General features: G+C 38.3%; 1 protein-coding gene across 1 annotated transcript in view; it reads right to left on the reverse strand.

Moving 5' to 3' along the window:
* The window catches only part of LOC111141082 (signal transducer and activator of transcription 4), a 91,171-nt gene that overhangs the window by 23,015 nt on the left and 40,604 nt on the right, over positions 1–27,552 (reverse strand). The window contains exons 4-13 of the mRNA XM_022493418.1: positions 15,106–15,204; positions 12,733–12,825; positions 11,761–11,839; positions 8,458–8,543; positions 6,419–6,570; positions 4,320–4,478; positions 3,516–3,608; positions 546–605; positions 227–244; positions 47–140 (exon numbers count right to left, since the gene is read on the reverse strand). Coding sequence (XP_022349126.1) covers positions 47–140; positions 227–244; positions 546–605; positions 3,516–3,608; positions 4,320–4,478; positions 6,419–6,570; positions 8,458–8,543; positions 11,761–11,839; positions 12,733–12,825; positions 15,106–15,204 — 933 coding nt within the window. The remainder of the gene's footprint in view (positions 1–46; positions 141–226; positions 245–545; positions 606–3,515; positions 3,609–4,319; positions 4,479–6,418; positions 6,571–8,457; positions 8,544–11,760; positions 11,840–12,732; positions 12,826–15,105; positions 15,205–27,552) is intronic.

Here is a 27,552-nt window from a genome sequence, read left to right on the forward strand (position 1 = left end):
GTATCTGATTTGGGGAGGGGGAGAAGCTTGTGTAATTGGAACTCACCAAATGTCGAAATTCTACTGAGAGACTCCCATTAGAAGATTCTTCAATGGACATCGCTTTGACATGAGTTCCACAAAGGACAAATCTTCGATTGCTGGGGGAAAATCTTAGCTATTTACATGGTCTCAGATAAAACATATTTATGAGACCAGCAAAAAAATTCTAAAATAAATTTCTTACCTTAGAGTTGAAACATTCCTGTAAAACCAAGAAGATTCCTTAAAATGAGCTATTTTATAGATCTAGTAAAACAGCCTTTGATACTTTAGAGGGTAGTATAATAAAGTCATAAATTTTCAAGACTTTATAGTAGAATTTTTTAAAGTAAGTCTTCATTGGAGTTCTATTAAATGTTTGAACTTCAAAGTCAAATATTTGAAGTACATTGATATGTAATGTTAGAGAAATACATTGAAAAGTTTGAAATCATTCTATAAAAATGAAGTTCTTTTTAAAAAGTCTCACATTTTTATGTTTCAAAATGAAATTAGAAACTTACTTGTCAATTGATGCTTTCACCTTTACCTGATAGTTTAGTTCTGGCAATTTTATTAGTAGTCTGAAAAGACACATAAATAAAGAATCAGAAGCAAAAATGAATAGTGTTAAGAACCTTTTAATATCTTAATATTTAAATATATTTATGTCATATATATAAATAGAATTTAGGTTATTTCTAGTTATATGTTAGTGTGTTTTAAAAATGTCCAACTCATTGTTGCATCACTATGTTGCACACCTGAAACTAATATAACACCGTATACTATCCTGGAATTAAAATACAACAAAAATAATTAAGAACAAAAATGTCCAATTCTTCTTTAGTTTGTCATGTCACTGATATTGACACCAGCCACTTAATATCATCCTGACAGACATCTGAAAAGTATTTTCAGTTGATGTGCGCTGGATAATACATGGCTAGAAAAATAGCTATACATTTTGGTTAAAGCCCACATTTGGATTAAAGGTAAAAATATAAGAAATATAAATATAATATAAAAAAATAAGAAAAATTCTTTGCAAGTTTATTAATATGGCTACATTTTATTCTCAGATCATAAAAAATTGTAAGTTTCAAAAAACTAAATATTTTGATGACTGCTGTTTTATGGTAAAAACACTAAGACCAGACCTCTTGCGGAATGTGAAAAATTCCAATTCGAATGCATTTGCAATCTTTAAATACACAATGAAAGTAACAGCAAAATGTTCATAACTAAAAAAGATCCAACTCCAAACAAAGAAGTGACTAAAGATCAGAATAACAATCCCGTAATTTCTTCTTCTGGTGAATAAAGCTCCTCCTTTATTCTTTCGCTTTCCCAACTCCTTTGATTTGTAGCCTTTTACCCTCTTTCTGGGTTCAGTCCAGTTTCAGAGACATTAATTCAATCACTCATTCACTCATTTCAAGCCTCATTCATTCACTCAGCATGTGTTGAGCGCCTCGTCCACACCCAGTACAGCCCTAGGTACTAGGGAACTGGCATAGTGAAGAGTGGGGAAGACAGAAGTGCGGACGTGGCTATGCAGGAAAAGAAGTCCAGCTCAACAGAGAAGATGCACTATGGAGAATGGTGATAAGCAATGGGTGGGCATGAGAGAGATACGATCATGGAGGAGAGCCCAAACAAAAGAGTGGGTAGAATGCGACAAAGCTTCCTTAAAAATCCTATATGAAGCACAGGATTGGTTTTAGGGTTTGGAGTATCATGTGTGCAGTTGTTAGCAGTGAGGGCTGAAGAGGTCACATGAATTAGGGCAGGAAGGATCATACTTCAGGATCCGAGTCACCAGAAGATGCTGCTGACTAAAGGGAGATCCGTATCACCCCTCCCTCTGAAATAGGAGATGGAATGCTGTGGTAGGAAGGAGTTTTAGGGGAAAGCCTGAATACTAAGTCATCTATCAATGAATACTAAGATCATCTACCAAGACAGTGGAGAACAAGGTACGGAGAAGGAGGACAGGGACCCAACAGACAGGTGGAAGAGGAAAGCAGGAACACTAAAACGGGGATGAATGGTCAATGCCCCTGGTCATCAGTTCAAAGAACATGCAAGGTAAGGCCCATTTGGGGGCCTCTTCCACTCGGAACTCCTGGCTGTGCAATCTCTGCTCATCTCCTCTTTTGTCTCAGAGAGCAGCTTAGACTTATTGTGTCACCAATGGGGGTGCCTCCAGGAAAAGTAGGATGCCCACCACCCCTCTATCCTATTTCCCTTTAGTGTTACTATCTTCTGGGTTATAGAGAGATGTGGGGATAAAGAATGAACAACTCTTGAAAATCATGAAATTTTAAGAGGGAACCTGGCCTCTGGCTTTTGTTCCTGGTTCTTAAGTCTTGCTGCAGAATTCATGCAAAGGAAATGATTAAGAATTTCATGTGATGTATTTAAAATGCAAACTGAAAGAAAATGCTTTCCCTTTAAAAATGGAGTTCTGAGGTGACGATGTTAACTAAACTTTCTGTAGTAATCATTTTGCAGTTTATGTAAGCCAAGTCATTCCGCTGTACAGCTTTAATTTCTATAGTCCTGTATGTCAATTACATCTCAATAAAATGGAGATTAATAAAATAAAAAAAATAAAAATAAAGTTCTGATAGTGATAGGGGATCAGGAACCTATCGTGGGGCCCTTGATCACTATCTACCACAGCATCATCACCTCTTGTCCTGGTCAAAGGTGACTCAGTGATTAGGAATTTAAAGCTTGAGGGCCTTAGAGATTGATGTATGATGAAAATCTTTGAAAGTTCAAGCTCAAATTCATGATTTTGAGTGTCATTAGGGAAAATGATACGTTTTGGTTACATGCTAATGAAAAGGATCAAATGCATAGACAAAGCAATAATCGCACAAAAGTCAGAGATCTTTAAATCAGGTACATAGTAGGACACATGGAAGATTACAGCATTGAGAGTTTTCGTGGAAAATCCTATAAACTAGTTGCTGGGCAATCACAGGCGAAGAACGTGCCACTTTTATTTCCTGGGTAAGATATTCAAAGCCTTCCATATTCTGTCCCCCGTCTACTCAATTCTACTTCTCCCTGTTGCACATCTTGCAAAACAGACCCAGGAAGTCATTATTTCTGTAGTCTCACTCTCCTACAGTCCCACTCTCCTTGCCTCTCTGTTCCTCCCCCAAGGTCCTTCCTCCGAGAGACCACAAAGACTTCTCCAGACTCTCTAGCCTTCTCCCAAGTTAGTCTTTCCAGCAACCGAGCCCATGATGCCGGACACTGCGATTCCATCCTCTCATGCTGATATCCTTCATGTCCTCATTTTTCCTGTCATGTTCTTTCCAAGCAGGGCCCTCATATTAACATTGCTGAGGGTATCTACCATAGCTCAGTGCTGGGCATGCAGGAGGCGCTTAACACAGAAGAGCTGTGAGAAATTGGTCTTATTTATGCAGTGGCTGTGGCTCCGCAAAGGAAAAGATAGAGCACATTCTGCCTACCTTAGCTTGACAGTGAACTGAATAAGAGTTTTAAGCACCATCGGTCTCTGGGGGTGGGTCGGCATGCATGGCTGTCGTTCAACCACAAATGAGCTAGATTAAAAGGAAATAAAGCACGTCATTTGAAAGCATTGAAAATATCGACAGGCTGAAAACCACAGAGAAACAGGATGCTGTCCTCTTAAAAAATCCAAATTTTCTACACTTATAAGATATTCAAACCTCTGTTAAGCTCAAATCTTTCCAAAGACTTCTCATAAATAATTACCAGGAGATGGAAAAAATGACTAAAGATTGTCTCTTAATAAACGACAGTAAGTAATTAGTTGTTATACTTGAGCCGAGAATAAAACCTATTTTTATCATACTAAATAGAAAGTAAAAAGTTAATTTCATGCCATCTTTGAACTGGATATTAGAATTTCTGGTACGTGGTACTGTTCTTTTTTTTTTTTTTTCTTTAGCTGAGCTTATACACATAAACATGGCCTCTACCCTTACTTTCTTGGATATGTACTTAAGAAGAAATCACTGAAATCGTCTTTTCTAAAATGTGAAAAATGAACTTCAGCTGGATGTCGTCCTTGGCACGTAGAAAACTGAGTCAGTTTTTGAGAGAAGTGCTGAATAAATAGCGAAGAGCAGAAATGTTTCTGGAACTCTCCGAAGCTTTAGTCACTCTACCCTGAGGCTCACTGTTCAACACGTCCCCACCTTCCTTCCCCTTAACACCGAAACCCCAGCCAGCGCGTCCTTGCAGCTCCACAGGACTGAGGCTGCTGTGATGCATTTAAATTGACTTACTTCTTAAAAAGGTTGTAGATCAGGAAGGTGACTCTTTGTAGCAGATGTGCTCTTTGCATGGGAATGGGGTCCCCTTCGTATGTCATTTTAGTCGACTGTTCCTCTAATTTCTCCAGTTGCCTTCTGAGCTGGAACAGACTTTCTGCCAACAGCGTAAAGCTATTGAACAGCAAAGGACCATCAGTGGACAGCCCCCCACCAATCCACCAGTTTAACTGTTAACCACATTAGCAAGCAATACATTATTCAATAATTATTCGATTAAGAGAATCATTCACTTAATTTCATTAAAGGTTAGTGGCAGTTCTTTATGTTTACTTCCCTAATCCATTTTTCCCTCTAAGATGCATGGCCCATAGGAAATGGAAAACATTTCCAATGTTTTGTCACTTATACCCGTAGTTATAGACATCATTCATAAAATTTTGTCAACATCAGGAACCGAATCCCTTTTAATGTTTGTTTAAAAGTCTGTTAAGCATATAGATGTTAACGATGTGGTACTCGTTAATTAATGTGACCCTCATTAATGGGTAAAAAAGAACAAATTTAAAACTTTAAAGGTACATGATGTGAGGAGTGTTAGATGTAAGAATACTAGAGAAAAAAAAAAACAATAAGAAATGGACTCCCTCTTCCAATGTGTGTTTTACAAATCCCAAGTATTAACCAAAAATTATCTGTCTGGAGAAACGTATGGGCTCAGAGTCTGACTCACTATGTGGTGATATCACCTCAGAAGTGGAGGTGGGGACTTGGGCCCGAAGTCTAGGCAAGATACAGTCTGTAACGGACACCCAAGCGACCGTCAACTGGAGAGGCGGTGGGATGTCTGGACAGACTTGGTAAGTCCATCGGGCCCCGACGGCAGCTCTTTCTACTAAAAGTTTACTCCCCACATAGTCCTGTGGGAAGACCTGCCCACTGCCCACTGCCCACTGCCCACTGCCACTGCTTTTGCTGTAAGCACGTTCAGGGGCCAAGTTCTTGACTGCTTCCTTTGTTGTTTATTATTTTGATTATTTTATGTTTAGCATTATATTTTATTTTTATTATGTATATTACTGCTTATTATTACAGTGAGGTTAGAGAATCAAAGCATCTCCCCAAGCACCATCAGTAGGTTTTAGAAAGAGCCCAGTCCTTACTGTTCTTGAGAAGCAGGCCCCGCAGGGCAGAGCTCACATCGCAAGTGGCCCCAGTTAGGACAGATTTCCACCGTATTGACTTGTGCCCTTTGAAAGCATTTTAGATTTCAACTGAACGTTTTCCTTCTTTTTCATTATTTTTTTCTAAGTGTTCCTTCAATCAAATACTTTTATTTTGCATTGATGAGGAAAACCCTACCCACATTTTCTCTTGTAATATAAGGGATAGGAACCATAGGATTGCACACGTGCACACGTAGGGAATGTCGTGGAGTAGAAGCCACTTGAGATTTTTCATTTAAATACAAAAATAAATCACTGTACTGAAAACACAAAACTAATGTTTAACTCCAACTTCTTAAGATACGCCTTTAAAGGGGCACCTGGGTGGCTCAGTGGGTTAAGCCTCTGCCTTCCGCTCAGGTCATGGTCTCAGGGTCCTGGGATGGAGCCCCACATCGGGCTCTCTGCTCAGCAGGGAGCCTGCTTCCCCCTCTCTCTCTGCCTGCCTCTCTGCCTACTTGTGACCTCTGTCTGTTAAATAAATAAAAAAATACTTAAAAAAAATTAAGATACGCCTTTAAAAACTGAGATATCTTTTCTCAAGCTTTTGAAGCTAGCGTTTCTTATGTCCTTATAGAAAGCTGTGTTCATTGCTTGGTTTCAAAAATTCACTGGACTCTTTTAAGGTTAATATATTATGCGAGAGAATTAAGCAATTCGCATGCATGCTATAGATTTCTAGAGATGCTTTATTTTTGGCCCCAAGGGAATAAAAGTAAACATACATATGCATCTCTTTGTTCTCAACGGCAGTTCCCAGCTGCTAATAAACCATCGATAAGCTGAATGAATGATGTTTTGGGCTCAGCCTGCCTTCTCTGGCTGAGCGACACTGAAGCTTTGTACTTCCTGTGGTTTTCACGAGAAACTAAAGTCAGTTCGTTGTACCAGTTCTGCAGCTGGTCGAGCCCGTTGTGCAGCGGCCCCCCAATGCAGGCGACCTGCTGCCGCCTCTGCCAGTCCCGCAGTTCCTCCATCAGCGCGCTGCTCACCAACGCGTCTGTCTCCTTGACGATTTGGGTCATCTTACTGAGCACTTCCTAAAAACAAAGATAACTACTGAAAAGATTTTCATGAGATGCAACCAAAGTCACTCATAGCCCACGAAATTATTTGTCAGACCTGGGGGATAAAGGCTAGGTTAACATTCTCACCAAATATTTTATCAAATACTACCTTCTATTTATCAGAGCACTGCCTTTTCCAACTTTCGATTTGAAAAATCTTTTTAAAGATTTTATTTATTTATTTGATGGACAGAGATCACAAAGTAGGCAGAGAGGCAGGCAGAGAGAGAGGGGGAAACAGGCTCCCTGCTGAGCAGAGAGCCCAATGTGGGGCTCCATCCCAGGACCCTGAGATCATGACCTGAGCTGAAGGCAGAGGCTTCACGCACTGAGCCACCCAGGAGCCCCTCAATTTGAAATTATTATAATTAAATAATATTATTAAAGGAAGCCACATGATCACAGCTAACAATCTCATACTATCCCATAATATCATTTAATCTCATCTAATGTAATTTCAAGTACATCGAACTTATAACTCCTGTGACATTACTGAATCTTCTAGTCATACAGCCATATCTCCACTTTTCAAAAAGACATAAATTAAATTTATATTCTTAGAAATATATGCATTTATTCTAAAATGTACTGATTAAAATTAAAGCCTTTCTATGTTAGTTTTTTAAGGACTTTATCTGGGGGTGCCTGGGTGACTCAGTCGTTAAGCATCTGCCTTCAGCTCGGATCATGATCCCAGGGTCCTTGATCGAGCCCCACATCGGGATCCCTACATGGCAGGAAGCCTGCTTCTCCCTCTCCTACTCCCCCTGCTTCTGTTTCCTCTCTCACTGTCTCTCTGTCAAATAAATACATAAAATCCTTAAAAAAAGTAATTTATCTGGGTTGAGGAAGGCATAGTGGAGAAGTTTAATTTTTAAAGGCCTAAGGATTAGAAGGTGTGAATTCTTATCTGGTTTTGTGACAAGCTATGTGAATTGGGATAAACCACTTAACTTTGCTGGAACTTGGTCTTCTGATCTATACAATGAGGTGACTGGACCAAATAATTTCTGAAGTTCCTTCTGTCTTAAAATCTTATTTCTAAGCATTTCTTAGCATGCACAAAACATAGAGCATAGATTTATTATGCATAAATGCATTAAGCCTATCTTGGAGTAATTATTTGCATTTTAGAAACCTGATTTCTAACTGTTGAAGTTTATAATGTGGGTGAAAGTAAATTCTACATTTATTTGTGCTCACACAAATTCCTACACAGCAAATGCAGCTGAGCTTCTAGAAATGAACTCTTGACTTACCAGTGGCCGCTCAAATTTCAGTTGCATTTATTTCACAGAGAGATAGAAAGTTGAAATAGAAATGATTCCCCTCTTTTAAAATATTTCATTGAGCCAGAAAAAGCTTTCTCTGCTCCTTGAAAGGAGGTTAGATTGAATATGTTCGGTTGTCGATGAACTATCCTGAAATCTATTCAATTATGTAGCCTCAGGTCATTTTTCAGAGTGGAAACTGGAACACTGATTTTTCTAATAAACTTTTAGTGCCTGCCAAGCAATATTTTAATTCTACCTGTAGTAGAACCCATATCAGCATATTAAGTACAGAAACTAAAATGGTCATGTCTGAAATAGGGGCAAGTAAAAACGGGGTAAGATGTTCGCCTTGAAATTAACGGTCGCTACAGGGAATGCACTGCATGAACTACATGAAGCAAGAAGCCCGGCTTCGAAAGCTTGGGAACGGAAGCGCGACCAACAGTGTGGCACTCTTCCTAGAAACACCGCCGTTTATCTTTCAGCTTAAATAGGCCTGAATGAATCCAAGAGCTTGATTCTTTTCAGTGGGAGCAGATATAGGAAAAGAACAGTGGGCAAGGCCAAGTTAACGTTCTTCACTAACCTTTCTCTTGAAGTCGAGACTGTTAAGCATTTCTTGTAGAGTTAAAACTTCCTGATTCATGAGGGCGTTGTTCTTGTCCCCCTGGTCTGTGAAGGAAAAGAGATGAGATTTTGAGCCCTCTCCAAGGCGAAGCTCTCTGCCCCAAAAACCAAGACTCCTGCAATCCCCATCCTTAAGTCCCACGAATATGAGAGACAAAATGTGGCCCTTGTGGAAGAGCCTGGAACATGTCCCTGTTTGCTCATCTGCCAGGAGGATCACCTCCAAGCAAGCCAGGGAGGATATCTCTATCTTACAGACCTTGACAGAAGACCAGTCTTCACACCATGCTCCTGTTTGGGGTAGGGAGAGGGCTAAAAAGGTTTTTGAAATGCATTCCTTTTTAGATACCTCTACACGGACAATAACCCTAGCTAGTTGGGCTAAGTAGGAAGAGGGCCTTCTTTGTGCCCATTATAAAATCATATTTGATTCCTCTGGATCCCTTTACCTACTGTTCCCGCTCTACTTTTTCACCAGGAATTACAAAAAACTGCCTGGAAGGGTTGCAGTTGTATCCATTTACTCTCATGAACTAATAAAGACTCAATCTTTTGCTCCCCCCCCTTTTTTTTTCTTTTGCAGTATGGGCTTGCCTCACAGTAACACTAGAAGTAGGAAAGAATTGCAAAGAAAAACCTCTGACTGAAAAAAAACCCCAATGGTTTATCCTCTTAAATGGGAGATATAGAATAAACGTTGTGTATTTTAACTTGAATCTTTAACTTTACTGGTACATAGCAAGTGATTATTTATACCAACCCTCCTGTCTATGAAGAATGAAGGTCAGAAATGCTGCTCTGGCTTGAGTAACTGGGAAAGAGAGGCCCCAAAACAACACTGGGCCAAACTTCTCCGCAAAACAGCCCTGATCTCTGGGAAATCATTCCTGGTTGTATTAATTCACAAATTTGCAAATTCCTGGATCCCACATGCAGTAAAATCTGGCTCATATAGCCTTCTATAAACTCAAAACTTCATTAGCTAATAATTTTCAGTCTTCACCAGCAAGATATAACTTGTTTCCCATGTGTCTTTTATTTCACTTAAAACATTTCATTTCACTTAAAGTCAACCAAATAAATACTTGTTGATGTTAGTGACAGAATGAGCATTTTTATTCTTCGTAATGCTCATGAGCACTGATCATAGTAATGTGACTCTAATTGTCATATGTTAAGTCCAAAGTGATTTTATTGTTTAATGTATTTGTTTATATTTTACTTCTTAAATTGATGGTTCACATATGAGATTTGGGGTGAGACGACTTTCAATGGACTTTAGTGCTTGGTGAAATTGGCAGCTAAACCTTTTTAGGATCACAGACCCCTCTGATAATCTGAGGAACCCATGTTTGTGCCATTTTTCTGAAGGGAAAAATTCTACACAGAAGCAACTATGAACATTTAAGGATTATTAAAGGATTAAGGATTAAGGATTAAATTATTAATCCTTATTATTATTATTTTTATTTTTTAAAAAGATTTTATTTATTTATTTGACAGAGAGAGATCACAAGTAGGCAGAGAGGCAGGCAGAGAGAGAGAGGGGGGAAGCAGGCTCCCCGTTGAGCAGAGAGCCTGATGCGGGGCTCGATCCCAGGACCCTGGGATCATGACCTGAGTCGAAGGCAGAGGCTTTAACCCACTGAGCCACCCAGGTGCCCCTATTAATCCTTATTATTAAGGATTATTATTTATTGGAGAGAGAGAGAGCATGGGAAGGGAGAGATGGGAGGGGAGAGGGACAAGCTGACTCTGCTCTGAGTGCTGAGCCCAATGCGGGGCTCAGTCTCATGACCCCAAGATCATGATCTAAGCCAAAATCAAGAGTTGGTCACTTAACTGACTGAGCCACCCAGGTGTTCCGCAACTATGAACATTTTAAATATCATTTCACGGGAGTCAGTACATCCTGAAGATGCCAGGAGAGCACATCACCCCTCACCTACACCAAGCAAGATTCCTAACCTAATATCCTTCCTTTTAAATCTGAGGTGAATGTTAAGCACTTGGTCACAATCATCCACACTTCCTTCTAGGTAAATATTAAGCTAACATTTCAATAGTTAAAGATGCTTCTGAAAATAAAATATTTCTATCCCAATTGTTTTTAAAAATTATTTTTAAATAAGTTTAGAATTACAAAAGAGTTGCAAAAAGAGTAGAGTTCCCATCTGCCCTTTCTCTGGCTTCTTCTAGTATCTTACATAAGCATAGTGCAATTATCATAGCCAGCAAATGAACATTGGTACAATCCTATTAGCTAATCTCGATCTAATTGGAATTTCTCTGTCCCAGGAATGGCAACACACTTCAAAAGATCAATCCTGTTACTTATAAATTTTAGACCTTGTAAATATTCTCATTCTTTCTTTCCATTTCTTCTCCTTTTCTTCCCATTTAAAAAAAAAATCTACTTGTAAATGAACTCAATGTCTAATCACAAAGATATAGTCAATCAATTGCAGTTTCCTTACATTTTTACATTTATACAATTACTGAAGTTATGTCTTTGGAGATTTTTTATGATATGAGAAAATACTTATAAAACTTAAGAATGCAATACACAAAACTATGTAAAGGATTATTTCAGGGGTTTTTTTGTAAATAAATAGATATGTATGTATTTAAATGTATAGGAAAAAGGATGGAAGGAGATATACTAACATTTTGTTTCTCAGCAGATAGTGGAATTTTTAATGATTTTTTATTTTGTTTCTTAATTCCCTTTTCTTTTTTCCAAATTTCCTATAGTGAATCACATTTCTACTTACAATTTTTAAAATCTTATTTAAAAGCAGTGTAGAGCTTGAACTCATGAACTGAGATCAAGAGTTGTGGGCTCTATCGACTGAGCCAGCCAGATGATCTTAAAAATTATATTTAAAAAATCCATGTAAGTATGATGTTAGTAATTTCCCGATTATACTAGGCAACTATCATTACTTTTCTTAGTCGTGATAATGATATTTTGATTCTACAGGAGAATGTTTTTAGTGTTTGGAGATGTGTCCCCAAGTAGGAATGATTTCTCATGAGCTTTACAATTTATTTTGAATTGGTTGATAAAAAACCATACATTTATATGGGGAGAAAGGGAGGAAGCAAAACATTCCTCCCCTGCACTCTCTCTTCAGGACGAAAGCAAGAGCACTTCCCTCAGGGAAACAGATCAATTTATCAACTCGGTCAGTATGAAGGGAAATCCCAGTCATGTCGTCTTTATGTCCTAAGTGGAATTAAAAACGAAGTGAAAACTTACCCATTGTCTGAATTGTTTTGTACCTGTAGTCGAATTCATCCTGCAGGTCCTCTAAGTACTTGGTGTCTTGTTCTGTCATCTTTTTACAAGAGAAAACACACTCACTCTGTTGTTCTAATTAAGCGTGTCAGCAAAACATCATCATCAGTCTTTCAAAGGACACTGTTTGGTGCTTCTGGCCTCCAGTCATGGGCTGGCCCAAGCTTGCAGAGCCCACATTTCTAAAGGCTAATGGCCATGAAGGCTGAATAGCACCGAAGAACAAGAACTAGGCTAAATCTGCTTTTCCATTTGCTCTTCCTGATCATTTGGTAATCTTGCAGCATCTTGCCTGTTATTTCTTATTTAGTTCCAAATGATGTTACAAATGTCTTTTTCGGCTGGAGACTATGGATACCTTTTCCCTTTTAGTTCCATACAACTCTGCATGAATGTACCAATTATCTTTTCACTTAAAGTCCCTATTCTAATCTGCTGTGGTTTACGGCAATTCAGTCTACATTTTTATCCCTTCTCTGCTTCTTAGAGAAATATCTATGCTTCCTCTATATGTCCTATTTGTTTTTATTTTGAGATTTCACTTTGCTCTTCTCTCCAAACCTGGTGATGTCTCTCTGCTCATAACAGGTACTACGTGCCAAGATCTGGGCTAACGGCTTATCTTAGACTATCCCATGCAGTCCTTCCCAGCAATCCTGTGATGGTGGTCATCCTCACGTTTACAGATGAAGACGCAGAGATTTACAGTGTAAAGGTTTAGAGGCTTGGAGCTTGGTGGGTAGGCCCAGTCTCTAGTCAACTGAAGCTGAAAAGCTTCCCCCCAAGAAATCTTTTCTAATATGAACACAGTGCGTGAGAGAGGGTTATTTTATTATCAGATTGTCCTGTGATTTCTGTAAGAGCTAACTTTGGGCGCAGTTAGATGTCTGGGGGCCACAGTTAGCCTTGCTAGGTTTCTGTGAGATCACTCACCTGTACACTATTTTTAATGGCAGCCACTTTGTGTTCCACATTCCTCTGCCTTTCTGAAACTGAAGAACTTTGTAAGGATTTCTCCAGAGGACCCTGGGGAAAGAATGTTTGAAATTTCAGTGATGTTAATAAAACAAGCTTATGATAAATGTAGTATATATGGTACACTTTGAACTGAGGCTTGGAGTTATAGGGTATGGAATACTATACAGCCATTAAAAAGAATACTTTAGAAAAAATATTTAATGACATTTAAAGTAGCATTAAGTTGTTAAGAAATAGAGCAAGTTATAAAAACACCATACATTTATGAGCCCTCTTCCTTACAGATATATATATATATACATATATATGTATATATATATATATACATATGGGTATATGCATAGACGTGTAAACTCAAGTACATATGATTGGAAGAACACACACACCAAAACATTATCAATAGGTAAGTGAAATTACAGATGATTTTATGGCTTAAACTTTCCTAATTTTCTATAACAGACCTTTGTTACTTTTGAAATTCCCTAAAATGAATACATGTAATTTAAAAATGAGTATAGTGAAGCTACATTAAATTGGACTTAAATCCAGAATTAGGGATGTTGACTCTGCTGGGATGAGATTTACTTCTACACTGGAACAAAGGTTGTTCACTAAAGAATATCTAAAAATATTAGCCAAGTCAAATAGAAACGCTAACCAACCTTTCCATGCACCATTTCTTGGCCATTCAAATAATCTAACATTGAGTGTTCCTTAGATATAGAGACACTGATGTGCTCCTTAGATATCAAGCCACATAGACACTGAAATGAGAGAATGTCGGCAACCCCTTTGCCTTAGAGTTGGGTAAAGAGATGCGGTTTAGAAAGCCTGATGACCTGACTGCGCAAACCAGGGGTGCAACGGCAAGCAGAACCAATGTGCTCGGCTACAGTCACGTGTTCTTCCAACTACACCACATCCTTCAGATAGGAAAAGTAGTTACAACTCCCCCACCCATATATATGCTCCCATATATTTGTATATTGGTTTGAGGTTTTAAAGTTTACACACCAGTGCTTCTCTCGTGGTACTATGTTGTACTGGCAGATTGTATGTAGTTTCTAATTTGACTGATACCTGATATTTGAAGACAACCCCCCACACACACACACTAAAATGACTGGGGAAAAGAGGGATATAGAAAAGGATAGCTGAGAATATATATATGAGAAATCATATGTTAGTAGTAATAGCATCTTAATTTTTACCCAAAATGTACTGAATCAAACTAAATTTACTGTAGAAGCACTATACCTTATATTTTAAATTAAAAATATTATCCTTTATCTAAAAAATAAGAACAAATTATTAAAATTCCATATTTCTCCAAAAACAGCCATAATGTGAAAATAGCTAAGTCTAAATATTTTAACAGCTCAAAAAAAGATAATTTTCTGGGACCTTTAAAAATAAATATAGTATTGATATACATATAGTATATGATTTACTAAGTTATGGAGAACATCATCTAGAAATTGATTATTTACATACTCTTCCTTTTTATAAGGACTAACTGAAAAAGTATTCCCAAGGACTTAGTTGATTCCCTCTATTAGTCTTACTTTGATGGGGGCTCTGAATTCACTGAGGATAGTATGACAAAATATAATCTAAAAAGGGCAGGGCCAAGTACATTGAAACAATCAACAAGCAAGTATTTATAGAATTTCTATCAGATAAAATTTTGTGTGTATAGTTTCAGGGTGGTGGGGAGTAGGAAGTCCAGAGCCATAGAAGGTTTTTTTTTGTTGTTTTTTTTTTGTTGTTGTTTTTTTTATTTGACAGACAGATCACAAGTAGGCAGGGAGGCAGGCAGAGAGAGACAGGAGGAGGAGGCAGGCTCCCTGCTGAGCAGAGAGCCCAATGCGGGACTCGATCCCAGGACCCTGAGATCATGACCTGAGCCGAAGGCAGAGGCTTTAACCACTGAGCCACCCAGGCGCCCTGCCATAGAAGGTTTTGACGAAGATCAGTCCCTGAGGATAATCACGCTGAGGGAAGCAAAGTCCACATGGAGCTGGGACTTCAGCCAGGGGGCAGAGAACTTCATTCCTCAACTGGTACTGTAAGGCCACGGACCAGAGTGTAACCAACAAAAACAGAAAAGAATGTATAGATAGGATTCCAGAAACAAACTCCAGAAAGCCTTGCTAATTATCTCAGTATGAAGGCAGAGAAAAGGAATTACTCAAAGACCTGGATTCCAAGTGTACTGGAGGATAGTGGCAACATTAACATAGGTAACGGCTGGGAAGAAGATAAGAATTTGTTTCAGAAAAATTGAGTTCAAGGAGATAACAAGACCACAAGTTCAGAAAATATTACCTGAACGGGCATATTGGCTGCAGCCAATATTCTCCTCTCTTCCCTTAAACAGTGTGAAATAACCACAGCTACGTGCATTGGATTGCCATGAAATTTCCCCTAGAAAAAAGTGAGCAAAAACAAACACAAAAGCTTAAATATAAACATCATATGAAAACATCACTACTCATAAAGAAAAAATAATCCCTCAAAAAATATGTGAAATTATTTGGGATTTGTTTCAACAATGTCTTCTAAAGCCACAGAAACCTGGATTGTGAAACTCCTGCGGAGTAAATTAAAAATAATTCTTGAACACCTCTGTAGAAAAGGCCCTGAACACACACTCGGGAGGATCCATTTATTTTAGGCTTAGGATAGGTTTTAGGTAAAAGAGTTACTTCTTTGTAAAGTATTAGGAACCAGGGTGGTCCCAGCTGTTCACTTATTAACTCTGTACTTGATGGTATACTTAAAGCATTCTTTTGGTCCCTGTTTGGTGTTGCTTATGTCGACTAGCTTATAACTATACGAATTTACTAGAGCGAGGCTACACACATTTCAGCAACAATATTTTTCTCACATCTAAGCATATACATTTTTTATTACCCATGCAAATGGCGCAGACATTGGAAACTGGCAGCCTGCGGGTTTAATTTAGGCGCTAGTTGTGCTGTGTAAATCACATATTGTAATCCCTTCAGGAGGAGCAGGTACTGCCCACAGCTGCCATCATGTCCAGCACTGAAAACCTCAGGCACTAATTTACCTCACCTGCCAAGACCCTGTAGGTGTTTCAGTTGTCTTGGTTTGTAGGGCTAATCCCAACACCACCATCCTTTTAGTCAGTAGTGTTAAATGTCTTTGTTAATTGAGCCTTTCCAAGCCGGAGTAAACAGGAAGCTTAGTAAGTGTAGACAAACACATTTATTTAGTTTCCCTCCCCTCTCCTGTCCTCTCCTCTCTGAAAGACATGCTAATAACCTATGAAATGGTCAAACGGGTCAGTAAGAGAAACAATAAAATAACGACCCATAAAGCAGAAAATTAGCAATGAATCGAAAGGAGGAGTATATACAGATTGACAAACTAAAGGGTCTTTCAAGGGAAGAAATGAGGTTGTAAACATTTTTATGACGTTCTGTTAATGTTCTGTTAATAAATAAATAACGTTCTGTTAATAAAATTGCTGCCACAATTTTATTCGAGGATGCACATTACTTAGGACTTCTATTCGTAAAACGAGGGAATCAACACCAAGTTTCTGAGTTCCTGCTCTTCCATAGTCTACAGCCTTCACAACTCTATTTTCCCTCTTAAATCAGAAAGCTCCAAAAAATAAAATTGAATTGACAGAAGCTCGTAAGGTACAGAAATTAAAATGATCCTTTTTATTAAGCAGAGATACCAAATTTCCCATTTCTGCATGCTGACAATTTCAGATTCTCTCTAGTTAGAATTTGTTCCTGTTGTTAATTTTCCTAGCTACTGATGTTTTCCATATACCTTCTATTCAACTTCCCAAGAAAAACGAAGTCTTCTCATTTTGCCCTTATTTTGTAAATATTCCATTGTTAAAAATAAACAGTTTCTTCTGGGGCTCCTTTGGAGGCTCTGTTCCTTGTGTAAATTTGAAAACTCCTCTTCCCTCCCGTCCAAGATCTGGAGTTCGTCTAAGACCCCAAGAATCACCATTATTTGTCCTTGTTTTTCTCACCATTGTAGGAGCTTTTCCATGATCATTCAGATACCATCTTTCTATAGTTCTCAGCTCCGTTGTGCACATTTTCATTTTCCTTTTCTACTTGCACTGTTTACCTTCCCTTTCAGATTCAGCTTCCCCTCATGTCTTAGAAGGTTAAACTATTCATTTTTCTCCCTTGTCCAGAGCACACAGCACCATCGTGTTCATCTAGGCTATCTTTTTACCTTTTTTGCGCATTTTCCCTAACTTAGTCCCTCCCTTAAATGTATGAGACAAAAACTGCTTACAGAAAATTGATCCTTATATTCAAAACCAAATTAGTGCTTTTTATTTTTGTAAATATTAAAGATGTACTCATGTTCACCTTTCAGTTACCATGTATATGAACCTCAAAAAAAAAAAAAAAGCAGCCAAAACCAAAACCAAACCTAAACAAAACAAAACAAAACAAAACACCCCTGAGTGTGAGTTGGTAGGAGGCGAGAACACCCGAGAGAGGAAAACTATACATTTTCTGTTGTGTGTCTGTCTTGTCTCATGTATGTGTAGTACTTATATTTTCTGCCCTGTGGCTTGTCTTTTCCCAAATGGCAATGAGTAGAAGTTTCTATTTTAGTGAAGTCAAATTTATTAGTTCTTCCCTTTATGGTTAGTGCTTTTTTTTTTTTTTTTGGTTAGTGCTTTTTATGACTTACAAAATCTTTCCCCAACCTGCAGTCATAGAGGTTTGTGTTTTTTTTCCTGCTAAGTCTTTATAGTGATGTCTTTCGCTATACCTCACGTGGAGCTTGGGAATAGTGAGTGGTTCTTTTCACATTTTCTGTATGGGTACACAGCTCTGACGATATTTATTGAACATTCTGTTCTTTCATCAGGCTCTGTTGGGCCACTTCTTTCATAAGTCAAGGTCCACATGTGGATGGGTTTGCTTCTGGACTCCATTCCATCTTAGAATTCTATCTCTGTTTTGTCAACAGCTTATTTTAATTACTAGACCTTTATAATAAATTTTGATGTCAACTAGAATAAATTTCTTTGCATTTCCACATAAACTTGAAGACAAGCTTGTCAGCCTGCACATGTCTATAACCATGCTGAGAATCTGAATGGCACTCTGTCTTTAGATACGTTTGGGGGACTTGGCATGTTTATAATTGCATTTTAATCCATTTATTGGGGTCTTCTCTAATGTCTCTCTATTAAGCATTATAATTATCTATGGGGATCTTACACATTTTTTGTTAGGTTTATTTCCATATAATTGGTATTTTGACAACAGAATAAATAGTGTCTTTCTTTCTTAATTGTTTTTGCTGGCATGTAGAAATATATTTGACACCCATATATTGATTTTGAAACTAGAAAATTTGCTAAACTCTTACTGACTCTAATGTGTTTTTAATATCTCTTAACAATTCTAACAATTTATCTGTAGACTCTCTTGAATTTTCTACATACACAAATCATATCTTGTGTGCATATTGGTAACATTTTCTCCCTTATCTAACATTTAACTTCCATCAGAGTTTTAAATTCATCCTAAGTCTTATTTAGAAATGTAATGGTTAATTTCCAAACATAGGGGTTTTCTACTTCTCTGTTTTTTTGACCAATTTTTAAAAAATGATTTTATTTATTTATTTTATTTTAGAGAGAGAGTGCTTGAGTGGGGCATTACGGGCAGAGGGAGAGGGAGAGAGAGAATCTTAAGCAGGCTCCATGCCCAGCACGGAGCCTGATGTACGGCTCCATCTTAATGACCCTGAGACCATGACCTGAGCCAATACCAGAATCAGGTGCTTAGCCGACTGAGCCACCCAGACCCCCCCTTAACCATTAACCATTATTAATGTTTAATAGATTTAAACATTCTCATCAGAATAGATGTTCTGAGTGAGTTCAACCACTGAGACTTGCTCTGTGGCCCAGGTTCCGGACCTTTCATAAGCTCATGGAGAACGCAAAGTCTGTTTGGTGCAAATGTCTTATACAGGTTCATTAACCCGTTTGTTCATTGTTTTGTTCAAATTTCTGCATCCTTGTGGATTTTTTTCCTGATTGATTTTATAAGTTATTGAAAGAGGTATATTGAAATCTATTCCATGGATTTTTCTCCTTGTGGTGCTGTCACACACAGACTTATATATTGCTAGTGAGTCAAACCTTCCATTTCCATGAACTGAACTTTAATGATGCTCTTAGCTTTGAAGCAAAAATATAAACTATGACATAATGCCTTTTATCACTTGGAATTTTTATCTTATACTTACTGAAAGGGTGGGATTTATTTCTATGGAGATATAAAATTTAAAATCACATAGCAGTACTATGCATATATAAAAAGGGTAAATACCTGTGAAGTAAATTGGTTAATGTATTCCTGAAACTCCTGCACATACTTAGAATTCAAATTTTCTGAAACTCTTTTCAAATTAGACTCATTGGAATTCATATTTTTCCATAAAATAATGTCTTCTGGGACATCAAGAATGTCAATGAGCTAGTATTTCTTTGAAGTGTGCAGACCTACTGTCTCCATCCTGTAAGTTTTGATATTATCGCTTTCTTGATCTTACCAGAAGTTCTTAATAGAAAATTCTCAGGCAAGAACCAGGGGTCACACTCCTTCTGCAAGTGGTCCTCAAATGGTTTGCTGACAGAAACATGGAGGGACTGTACTGGCCTAGTCATGTCATCATGATTAACAACCATATCACTATGCATTTAGAAGAAATTATTATTTAATGGCTCAGAGACATGTCCATAAAGTCACTGAGGACTAGAAAATATGGTAGGTTCTAGATGTCTCTTCCAAAAGCCTTCTAACCAGTCCTCTATCCACTCAAACATTATCCATACCCTTTTGGTCCACTCCCAGTAATATCCTTGAAGAAGTTCTTCTTCTTGGACATTGCTTAAATTAAGTTAAATATGGCAGTAACTTCAGCAATTGGCAGGTATAAGATTTCAGTGACACAGTGCTTGTCATAAATCCAACTCATACTCTTAATCCCTTTAAAGATCTGTTTGCATCGACAGTGTAATTCTAAGTCTCCTCAAAGAAAGCAAATTCCCATCTCAGGCATCGCTTCTTTGATTGAACACATATTGAACTTTTTCGGCAATGGCGTCACGCTGGACGTCAAGTGCATTCTGTTCCAAGTCAGCAGGAAATTTCTGATAAATGGATATCATACCTCTTCAAGATAATTCCTTGCCATGCATGATTCATTTACTCTAGCTTCCTGCCACACTGAGATTTCGTTCACCTATTGTGAGGAATTTGGCAATTTCTCTTGCCACTGTTGCTTTGTGTGTGATAGGCAATCCTTCTGCATGAATCTCACTAATAAAATATTACACAACTTCTGCCCATGTACATCTTTCTTCCTTTCTTACATCCTATAAAGCACTTTACTGTTATTTTCCATGAAAATATGGAATTTAGGATCATCTATCCAGTGACAAATAATTTGCTTAACAAATATCAAATTTATACCCTGCTGATCTGTTCCCACCCCGTTCTGCATACGTGATACTGTTTGTTTCAATCCTAAAGCACTATTATATTGACAGCACTTTAAACAGCAATTAAACTCAACACATGCTACGCCAACAGTGCACATCATTCAACTGAAGTGGCAACAACATGAAGAGCTGTGACCCAATTTCACATCACAGGCAATGACAATGGCATCGTGTTTGCCACAGTAAGTAAGAGATGCTATTGATTACACGATGCCATTTCATCTCGGAGATTAAAATGCTGACAAAAAGGTGTCTTAGAATTAGTAAATATGCTGTTTTGTTCTTGCTGCTGCTTTCTGCTGAATTCTTTGGCTTTCCTTCAATTTCCTCTTCTCCTGCCCTTCCATCTAATTTCTAATTTTGACTCATCACTAAAGAGGGACAAGTTCATCTGCTTTTTTTCTCCCAAATGGTCCAAGGAGTACCAGAATCAGAGGTAAAGGAAGAGAGGTCTTGCTCAAAAGAATCTCCTCCATCCAGGTGGCACAGAGTCAGAATTCCCAACTAGACACTCACTCCTTTGAGTTCTTTCTCCAAGAATCCCCTTTAAAGTGCAAACACGAGGAAGCATTAACACCGTATTTAATTAGCCTCCTCTGCATTGTGCGGGAAGGACCCGGTGTTGTTTCCTGGCCGCAGTGACTCGGCAACTGCAGGATGAGGGCAACAGGTCCCTGGACAGATCCAGGGGGAAGGTTCGGGGCAGGCTTGAATGAGAGAGACCGTAGTAACCAGTGGGGTTCTAAAGAAACATGTAACCAACAACTGTCTGAGCTTGGGTTCCTCCAGAAGCTGATCCTGAACCAGGAATTCCAGTGCAGAAGCACAGTTATGGGAGGGAGGGTAAATGAGACAAAGAAAAAGAGGCATCTGGGAAAGGGGGTGTTATCAAGTCAGTGGCTAAGACGGGCTGGGAGCCAGTAAAAAACATGTGACAGACCTATCTACATAAGGGTTTCAGGAAATGGGGTTGCTTTATTATTATTATTATTTTAAGATTTTGTGCATTCACTTGAGAGAGAGAGAGAGAGAGCACAAAAGGGAGACGTAGACTCCCCACTGGGCTGAGAGCTGGACTCGGGGCTCGATCCCAGGACCTTGAGATCAAGACCTGAGCTGAAGGCAGACGCGTAACCATCCGAGCCACTCAGGCACCCCAAGGAAATAAGTTATTTCTATACCAATTCTTGTCTTCATTAGCCCCATTAGCAAGAGAAATGTAAATGCTGACACTCCACCACACTGAACTAAAATGATGAAGCCCAAAGGGATATGGGCAGGGCTTCGCCTGCCTCTGCTATATCAGCTCTTCTCCCAACATCAGTGAGAGAAATCTTGACTTCTCATTGGTTTTAACTACCTACAACCACACTATGCTCAAATGTTGACATTTCTGCTTCTATGGTATCTCTCGGTTATGAAGCAGTTGTCTCCAATTGCAGAGTCAAATGTTTTCGTTCATATTTTTATTGGCAATCTGCAATCTACTACACACTTTTGGTTGCCAATTAGCTCTCTTCCCTTTTATCATCCCAAATACTGCTGTTAAATAATTTTTATCCTTGCTCCATACCAGTGCCAAACACACTGGCCAATTTCTACTTGACAATATGTTCTCAGCTCCAGCCTTTTACTATTTCCTTCCCTCTATTCTGAGCACATGGTTTTTCTTCATGGCTTCTACCTAGTATTTCCTCACTGAATCGTAAGAATATGTTTATGGTGGAACCCCCCCCCCACTAATTTGAACATGAGCTGATTTATTTGCCTTAAGGCTGATTTAGATGTAGGAAGATGAGTCTAACAGATTTAAAAAATAATTATCTTTCATGATAATGAAAACCACTGTGAGATACCACTATGCATCTGTTGGAAAGATTAAATCCAAAACACATTATACCAAATAAAGATGAGGAACTGGCGTAGCAGGAACTTTCATGTGGTGTAGCCACTTTGGAAGATAGTTTGACAGCTTCTTACAAAGGTAAACATGCTCCTACCATCTTATTCAGCAATCACGCTCCTAGGTATTTACCCAGATGAATTAGAAACTTATGCTCACACCAAAACCAGCACACAAAGTTTACAGCCACTTTATTCATAACCATCAAAACTTAGAAGCAACCAAAATATCCTTCAATAGTTGAATGGATAAAGAAACTGGTCCATCTATATGGTAGAATATTATTCAGTGATAAAATGAAATGAGCTATCAAGCTACACAAAGAGGAAACTTAAAACCATTGCTAAATGAAATAAGCCAACGTTAAAAGGCTATGTACTCTATGGCAAAACTATGGAGATAGAAAAAGGATCAGTGGTTGCCAAGAGTTGGGGGGCAGGGAGGGAAGAAGGGATGAATAGGTGGAACACAGGGGATTTTAGGGCAGAAAAACTTTTCTAAAGGAGACTGTAATGGTGGATATATGACTCTGCATGTAAGACCCACAGAACTGTGTAATACAAAGAGTGAACCCTAACGTACTCTATAGACTTTAATGATAAGGTATTATTGATTCATCAGCTGTAACAAACGTGCCACTCTGAATGCAAGATACTAATGACAGGGGAAACTCTCTGGCAGAGGTGAGGGGAGGCTAAGGGAGTAGATGGGAACTCTCTGTACTTTCCGCTCAGTTTTTTGGTAAACTTAAGACCGCTCTAAAAAAAAAAAAAAAAATCTAGCCTATTTCTTAATCATCTTATTGAAGTCACAGTTCTCACATATCCTTATGCTATTTCTCTTACCAGGAATGAAAAAATTCAAATGAATAGAGTTGCCTGCCTTTCCTGTTCAGTTAGTTTTGAATCCACTCATCACCACAAAGATTGTCTTGATAAAAGAGTAGTGAGGTATACAGTCTCCATGGATAGAAATGATCAACGCCTTTTTTCTATTTATGCTGATAATTATACATCCATCTTTAAAAAAAACTAGCTAAAAATTAGCTGCAGGTATATATAGCTTGTCTTAGCTTATTTTTTCAATGAAAAGAAAACACTTAAAGGAATCATTAAAGGAATCAAGAATGTCCTCTATAAATTCCGAGTATATTTCTTGAGCCATGTCCTATGTCTGTGAAGGCTCAACTCATTCTGGACAATTGCTCTGCAAAGGAGCCAGAGAGCTCTCTAATAAACTGAGGGACCTGAGTTTGTGGTTGTACAAGCTGTGTGACCTGTACTAGCTGTGTGACCTGAGGCAAGTCACTTTTTAACCTTCATTACTTTAATTGTCCTATTAGTCAGTTGGGATAATAATGCTTAACCCTCATCATAGAGTCACCAGAAAGCCTGGCACATGTTTGAGGAAGAGCTTTGTAACTTATAAAGCACTCTACAAACATAAGGAGTTTTCTTTGTTGCCTCTTGGGGGTATTAGGAAAGTTTAAAGCTCACAAAAGGTAAGTCAAATAGAAGATAAAAATCTTTCTATTGGTTTCATAGAAATGAACAAAAATTCTGATTATAAAGACAATGAGGACTGCGATATGCTTGAGAAAATATATTTACATGAATAAAAAACTCCAGAAAAAGGAAGACTATGTATTTGGGGCTTTCAGAACATTAAAGAGTAGGGACTTTCTTGTCATTTCTTTAGGACTAACTTGTGCATGAACATAAATACACTAAAAGCTGCTTTGAATAAAAAAAAAACCCACAAGCTAGCGATTAGAAATAATAATATAGTGCTTTCACCTGAGCATAATTCATACAATCTTTGGAAGGAAATAATTAACACTACACTCTCTATGCATAGGAAAAACCTGGAGGAACGCATCAAACTCTAATGATTATCCTCAGGGAAATAGGATTGGGGGGAATGGAAATTTTCACTTTTACCTCAATTCTTTGGCATTATTAGAATTTTTAAAAATTTTGAGCATGTGTTACTTTTATGATTAAAACTAAACAAGAAGTGATAAATTACACATACATCTTCATATCAGATCTTTCTCTTTGCTTGACTTATGGAAATGTTTTTTAAAACATTGTTGGCTTTGAAACTTTCAAAGGAGGAAAAAAAGAGTTAGGCACTTAGATAATTATGATGACTAAAATTCAATGCTCCTTGGGAATTCACAGCCTTGTAATTAAGAGATAAATGAACTGCTTAATGAACTCAAAATGACAGGAAGAACACAAGATAGATGTTAACAAACTACTTACCATTTATATGTTTGAACATAACAATAATAGAACCTGCCATTTACTGAATACCCGTTGTATGCAGGGGACTTCATGAGCTTTGTTTTTAATGCTGACAATAACCTGAAAGGTACATAGGAAGCCCAGGGGTTATGTCATTTGTGGAAAGTCATAGAACTGGGAAGTTAGGTAGAAGAAACCCTTCAAATCTAGGTGTATTTATTCTCTAAACGATGACCTCGCCAAATCATTACTGCCTTTCAAAAAATGCGTTCCTCCTTTATTTAACCAAACCACTTGAGCCACAGCTGCATTTAATTTTTTTTCCCCTGGAAATTATAATAGCTTCAATGATAAATCTCTTCAAGGACTAACCATGCTTTATTGAAACCTCAAGGTAGCTAGCCACAGGGGAAAAGTAAACAAACCAATAGAAAGTGAGCATATATTCGATTAGAAATTATTAAATCGCTTCCTGAAACTACGGGGGTCTTAATACCTCTGGCAGTTATGCTACATGGACCCTGGGTGTCCCTGCATGATCTTGCTGGAAATGGCAAGATGGCAAGACCCTGGCCATTCTTTACTCATCTTTCAGGGTTGTATTTCCAGCAAGCAACCTTAGACGAGGTCAAGTCTCTCCCCAGGTAAGGAGTGGGCTTGCTTTGCCTACCTATAAAAACAGGGAATTCCTCAAGTTGGGTGTTCTCCTGTAATACAATCCACTGAGTGTGCAGACAACCACAATGGGCCCAGGGCTTCACCCCAGGACTCGGGGCAGGTGAGGGAACCAACGCAAATGAGCATGAAGCTCAGAGCCCTGCTTTTGCTGTCAATAATCAAGTTGCTGTCTCTGGTCCAGAGACATGTCTTTTTTTAGCACCTATGAAAACAACAAGCTCACTTGTTAGCTTGAAAGGAGGACAAAATTCCAGACCCTGCACACATCTTGACACCTACTTGTGTTGTAAAGCCTCTCAAAAGGCAGTTCCGTTATTTAGTTCTGTATCTGATTCCCCATCTAGACTCTGTATCTTTCAAAAGTAGGGATTGGTCTTCTTCAAGACTAATCCTGAAAGAGGTGTCCGTTTCCAGGAACTTTGTAAATGTATGTTGAATGATCAAATGATGCAGTGAATAAATTAAACTCCTAACTGAGATGATAATAGAAAAAGCCTATTACTCAATCTCTGTGTTGGTAAAGACCTCTTTCTTTTTTTTTAAATCTATTTTAACTTTATTTTATTCATATATTTATTTTTTTGAAGGGGTGTGAGGGGCAGAGGGAGAGGGAGAGCGCGCCTTAAGCAGACTCCCTACTGAGCACAAAGCCTGAGGTGGGGCTGGATCTCACGACCCTGAGATCATGACCTGAGCTGAAATCAAGAGTGGGACGTTCAACTGGCTGAGCCACCCAGGCGCCCCTAAACCTCTGTCTTTAAATCCTCCTGGAGTTTATTAGTCATGTGTCCCCAGTAGCCAGGAAGATGAAGCCAGAGTCTTGAGAGTACTTGGAAGAGGATAGCAGGTATGAAATGCTTCAGGAGATGGCAACTTTGCTTCTCAAAGGTCTGATGGGACCCCCACCCTGGTTGGCCAGTATCATTGGTAGTGAGGCTGCCCTGGGAAGACGTGAACCACGAGGATTTTCCATGAGTGGGTTCATACCTAAGCTGAATCTCCTGCTTTCTGTATGGTAAGACACATCTTTTATTGATGGCAAAGGAATCAGTGTCTTGGGCTTATGTCTGGTGAGATCCTTCGGTCACCCTGCCACTTCTTCTCTTGTGATAACAAGGATACATCATTGTCACAATTACAGAGTATTAAGACAAGACTATAAAGACAGGAAAATGGAATATTAAATGTCAATCTTGGTAAAGAAGGTATACACACATCTCTGTGCTGATGATATAACTATATGTACAGCAAAAACAAGAGCCTGTTAAAATATTCTAGAATGAATAAACAAGCTGACATGTTTTTTTCCTCCACTGGCAATAACCCTTTAGAACTGGAAATGGGGGAAATGTTACAATCAGAATAATAAGAAAAGTAATTTTTAAAACTTAGGAATAAACTTAACAAGAAATGTTCAAGTCATCTGAAATAAACTAGCATCATATTGAAGACTTTAAATGAGATCTAAGGGGTGCCTGGATAGCTCAGTCAGTTAAATGTCTGCCTTTGACTCAGGTCATGATCCCAGGGTCCTGGAATCAAGACGAGGTCAGGCTCTTTGCTCAGCAGGGAGCCTGCTTCTCCCTCTCCCTCTGCTGGCTGTTCCCCCTGCTTGTGTATGCATTCTCTTGAATAACTAAAATCTTTAAAAAATAAAAATGAAAAAAGGTCAATGAGATCTAAGAGTGCATAAATTAAAAACATAACATAGGCTAAACATACCAGAATTCTAGGATGTGATACATAGTATCTTAAAAATGTTAATTGTCCCAAAATGTTAGATGTCCCAAAATACATTTAATGCAACTGAAGTTAGACTCACAAGAGTCGCTTTCAGAGAGTTTGGGTTGAAGGGAAGGGTCAATAACGTTCATACAAAAGAAATGTTGCACAACAGTTAAGAAACTGCAAAGGCTAATTTTTTAGTGCTTAAAATATGTCAGGAAGTTTTCTAAGTGTTTTTTTGTTTTGCTTCATTTAATCCTCATGACAACTGTTTGTAATAAATATTATCATCCCAGTTTACAGATAGGTTAACTGAGAGATGTGAAGTAACTTGAAGCCAGGATTCAATCTGACACCAGTGTGTGCTTCCAATCAATTAACCACCAGGTCATTGTCTCCAAGTTGGGAGGAGGAGGACTTCCCGTATACTAGGAAGTGTACTGTATTTCTAAATCATAAATATTCATTACAGTCAATAGTATTGACATATAACTAATTAGTAGAACATACCAGAGAGTGGTGGAAAATAATCATGAGAAAATTAATATATGAAAGGTGGTATTTCAGTTCAGTGGGAGAAAAATGATTATTTAAAAAAATCTGTATGGTATACCTGCCTGTATCGATCAGAAGAGAAAGCTGGATCTATCTGAGAAGAATTCTATCTAGATTGAAGACTT

The sequence above is a fragment of the Enhydra lutris genome, unplaced genomic scaffold (genome assembly GCF_002288905.1).
Source record: "Enhydra lutris kenyoni isolate GAN:26980312 unplaced genomic scaffold, ASM228890v2 scaffoldscaffold1, whole genome shotgun sequence".
NCBI classification, from domain to species: domain Eukaryota; kingdom Metazoa; phylum Chordata; class Mammalia; order Carnivora; family Mustelidae; genus Enhydra; species Enhydra lutris.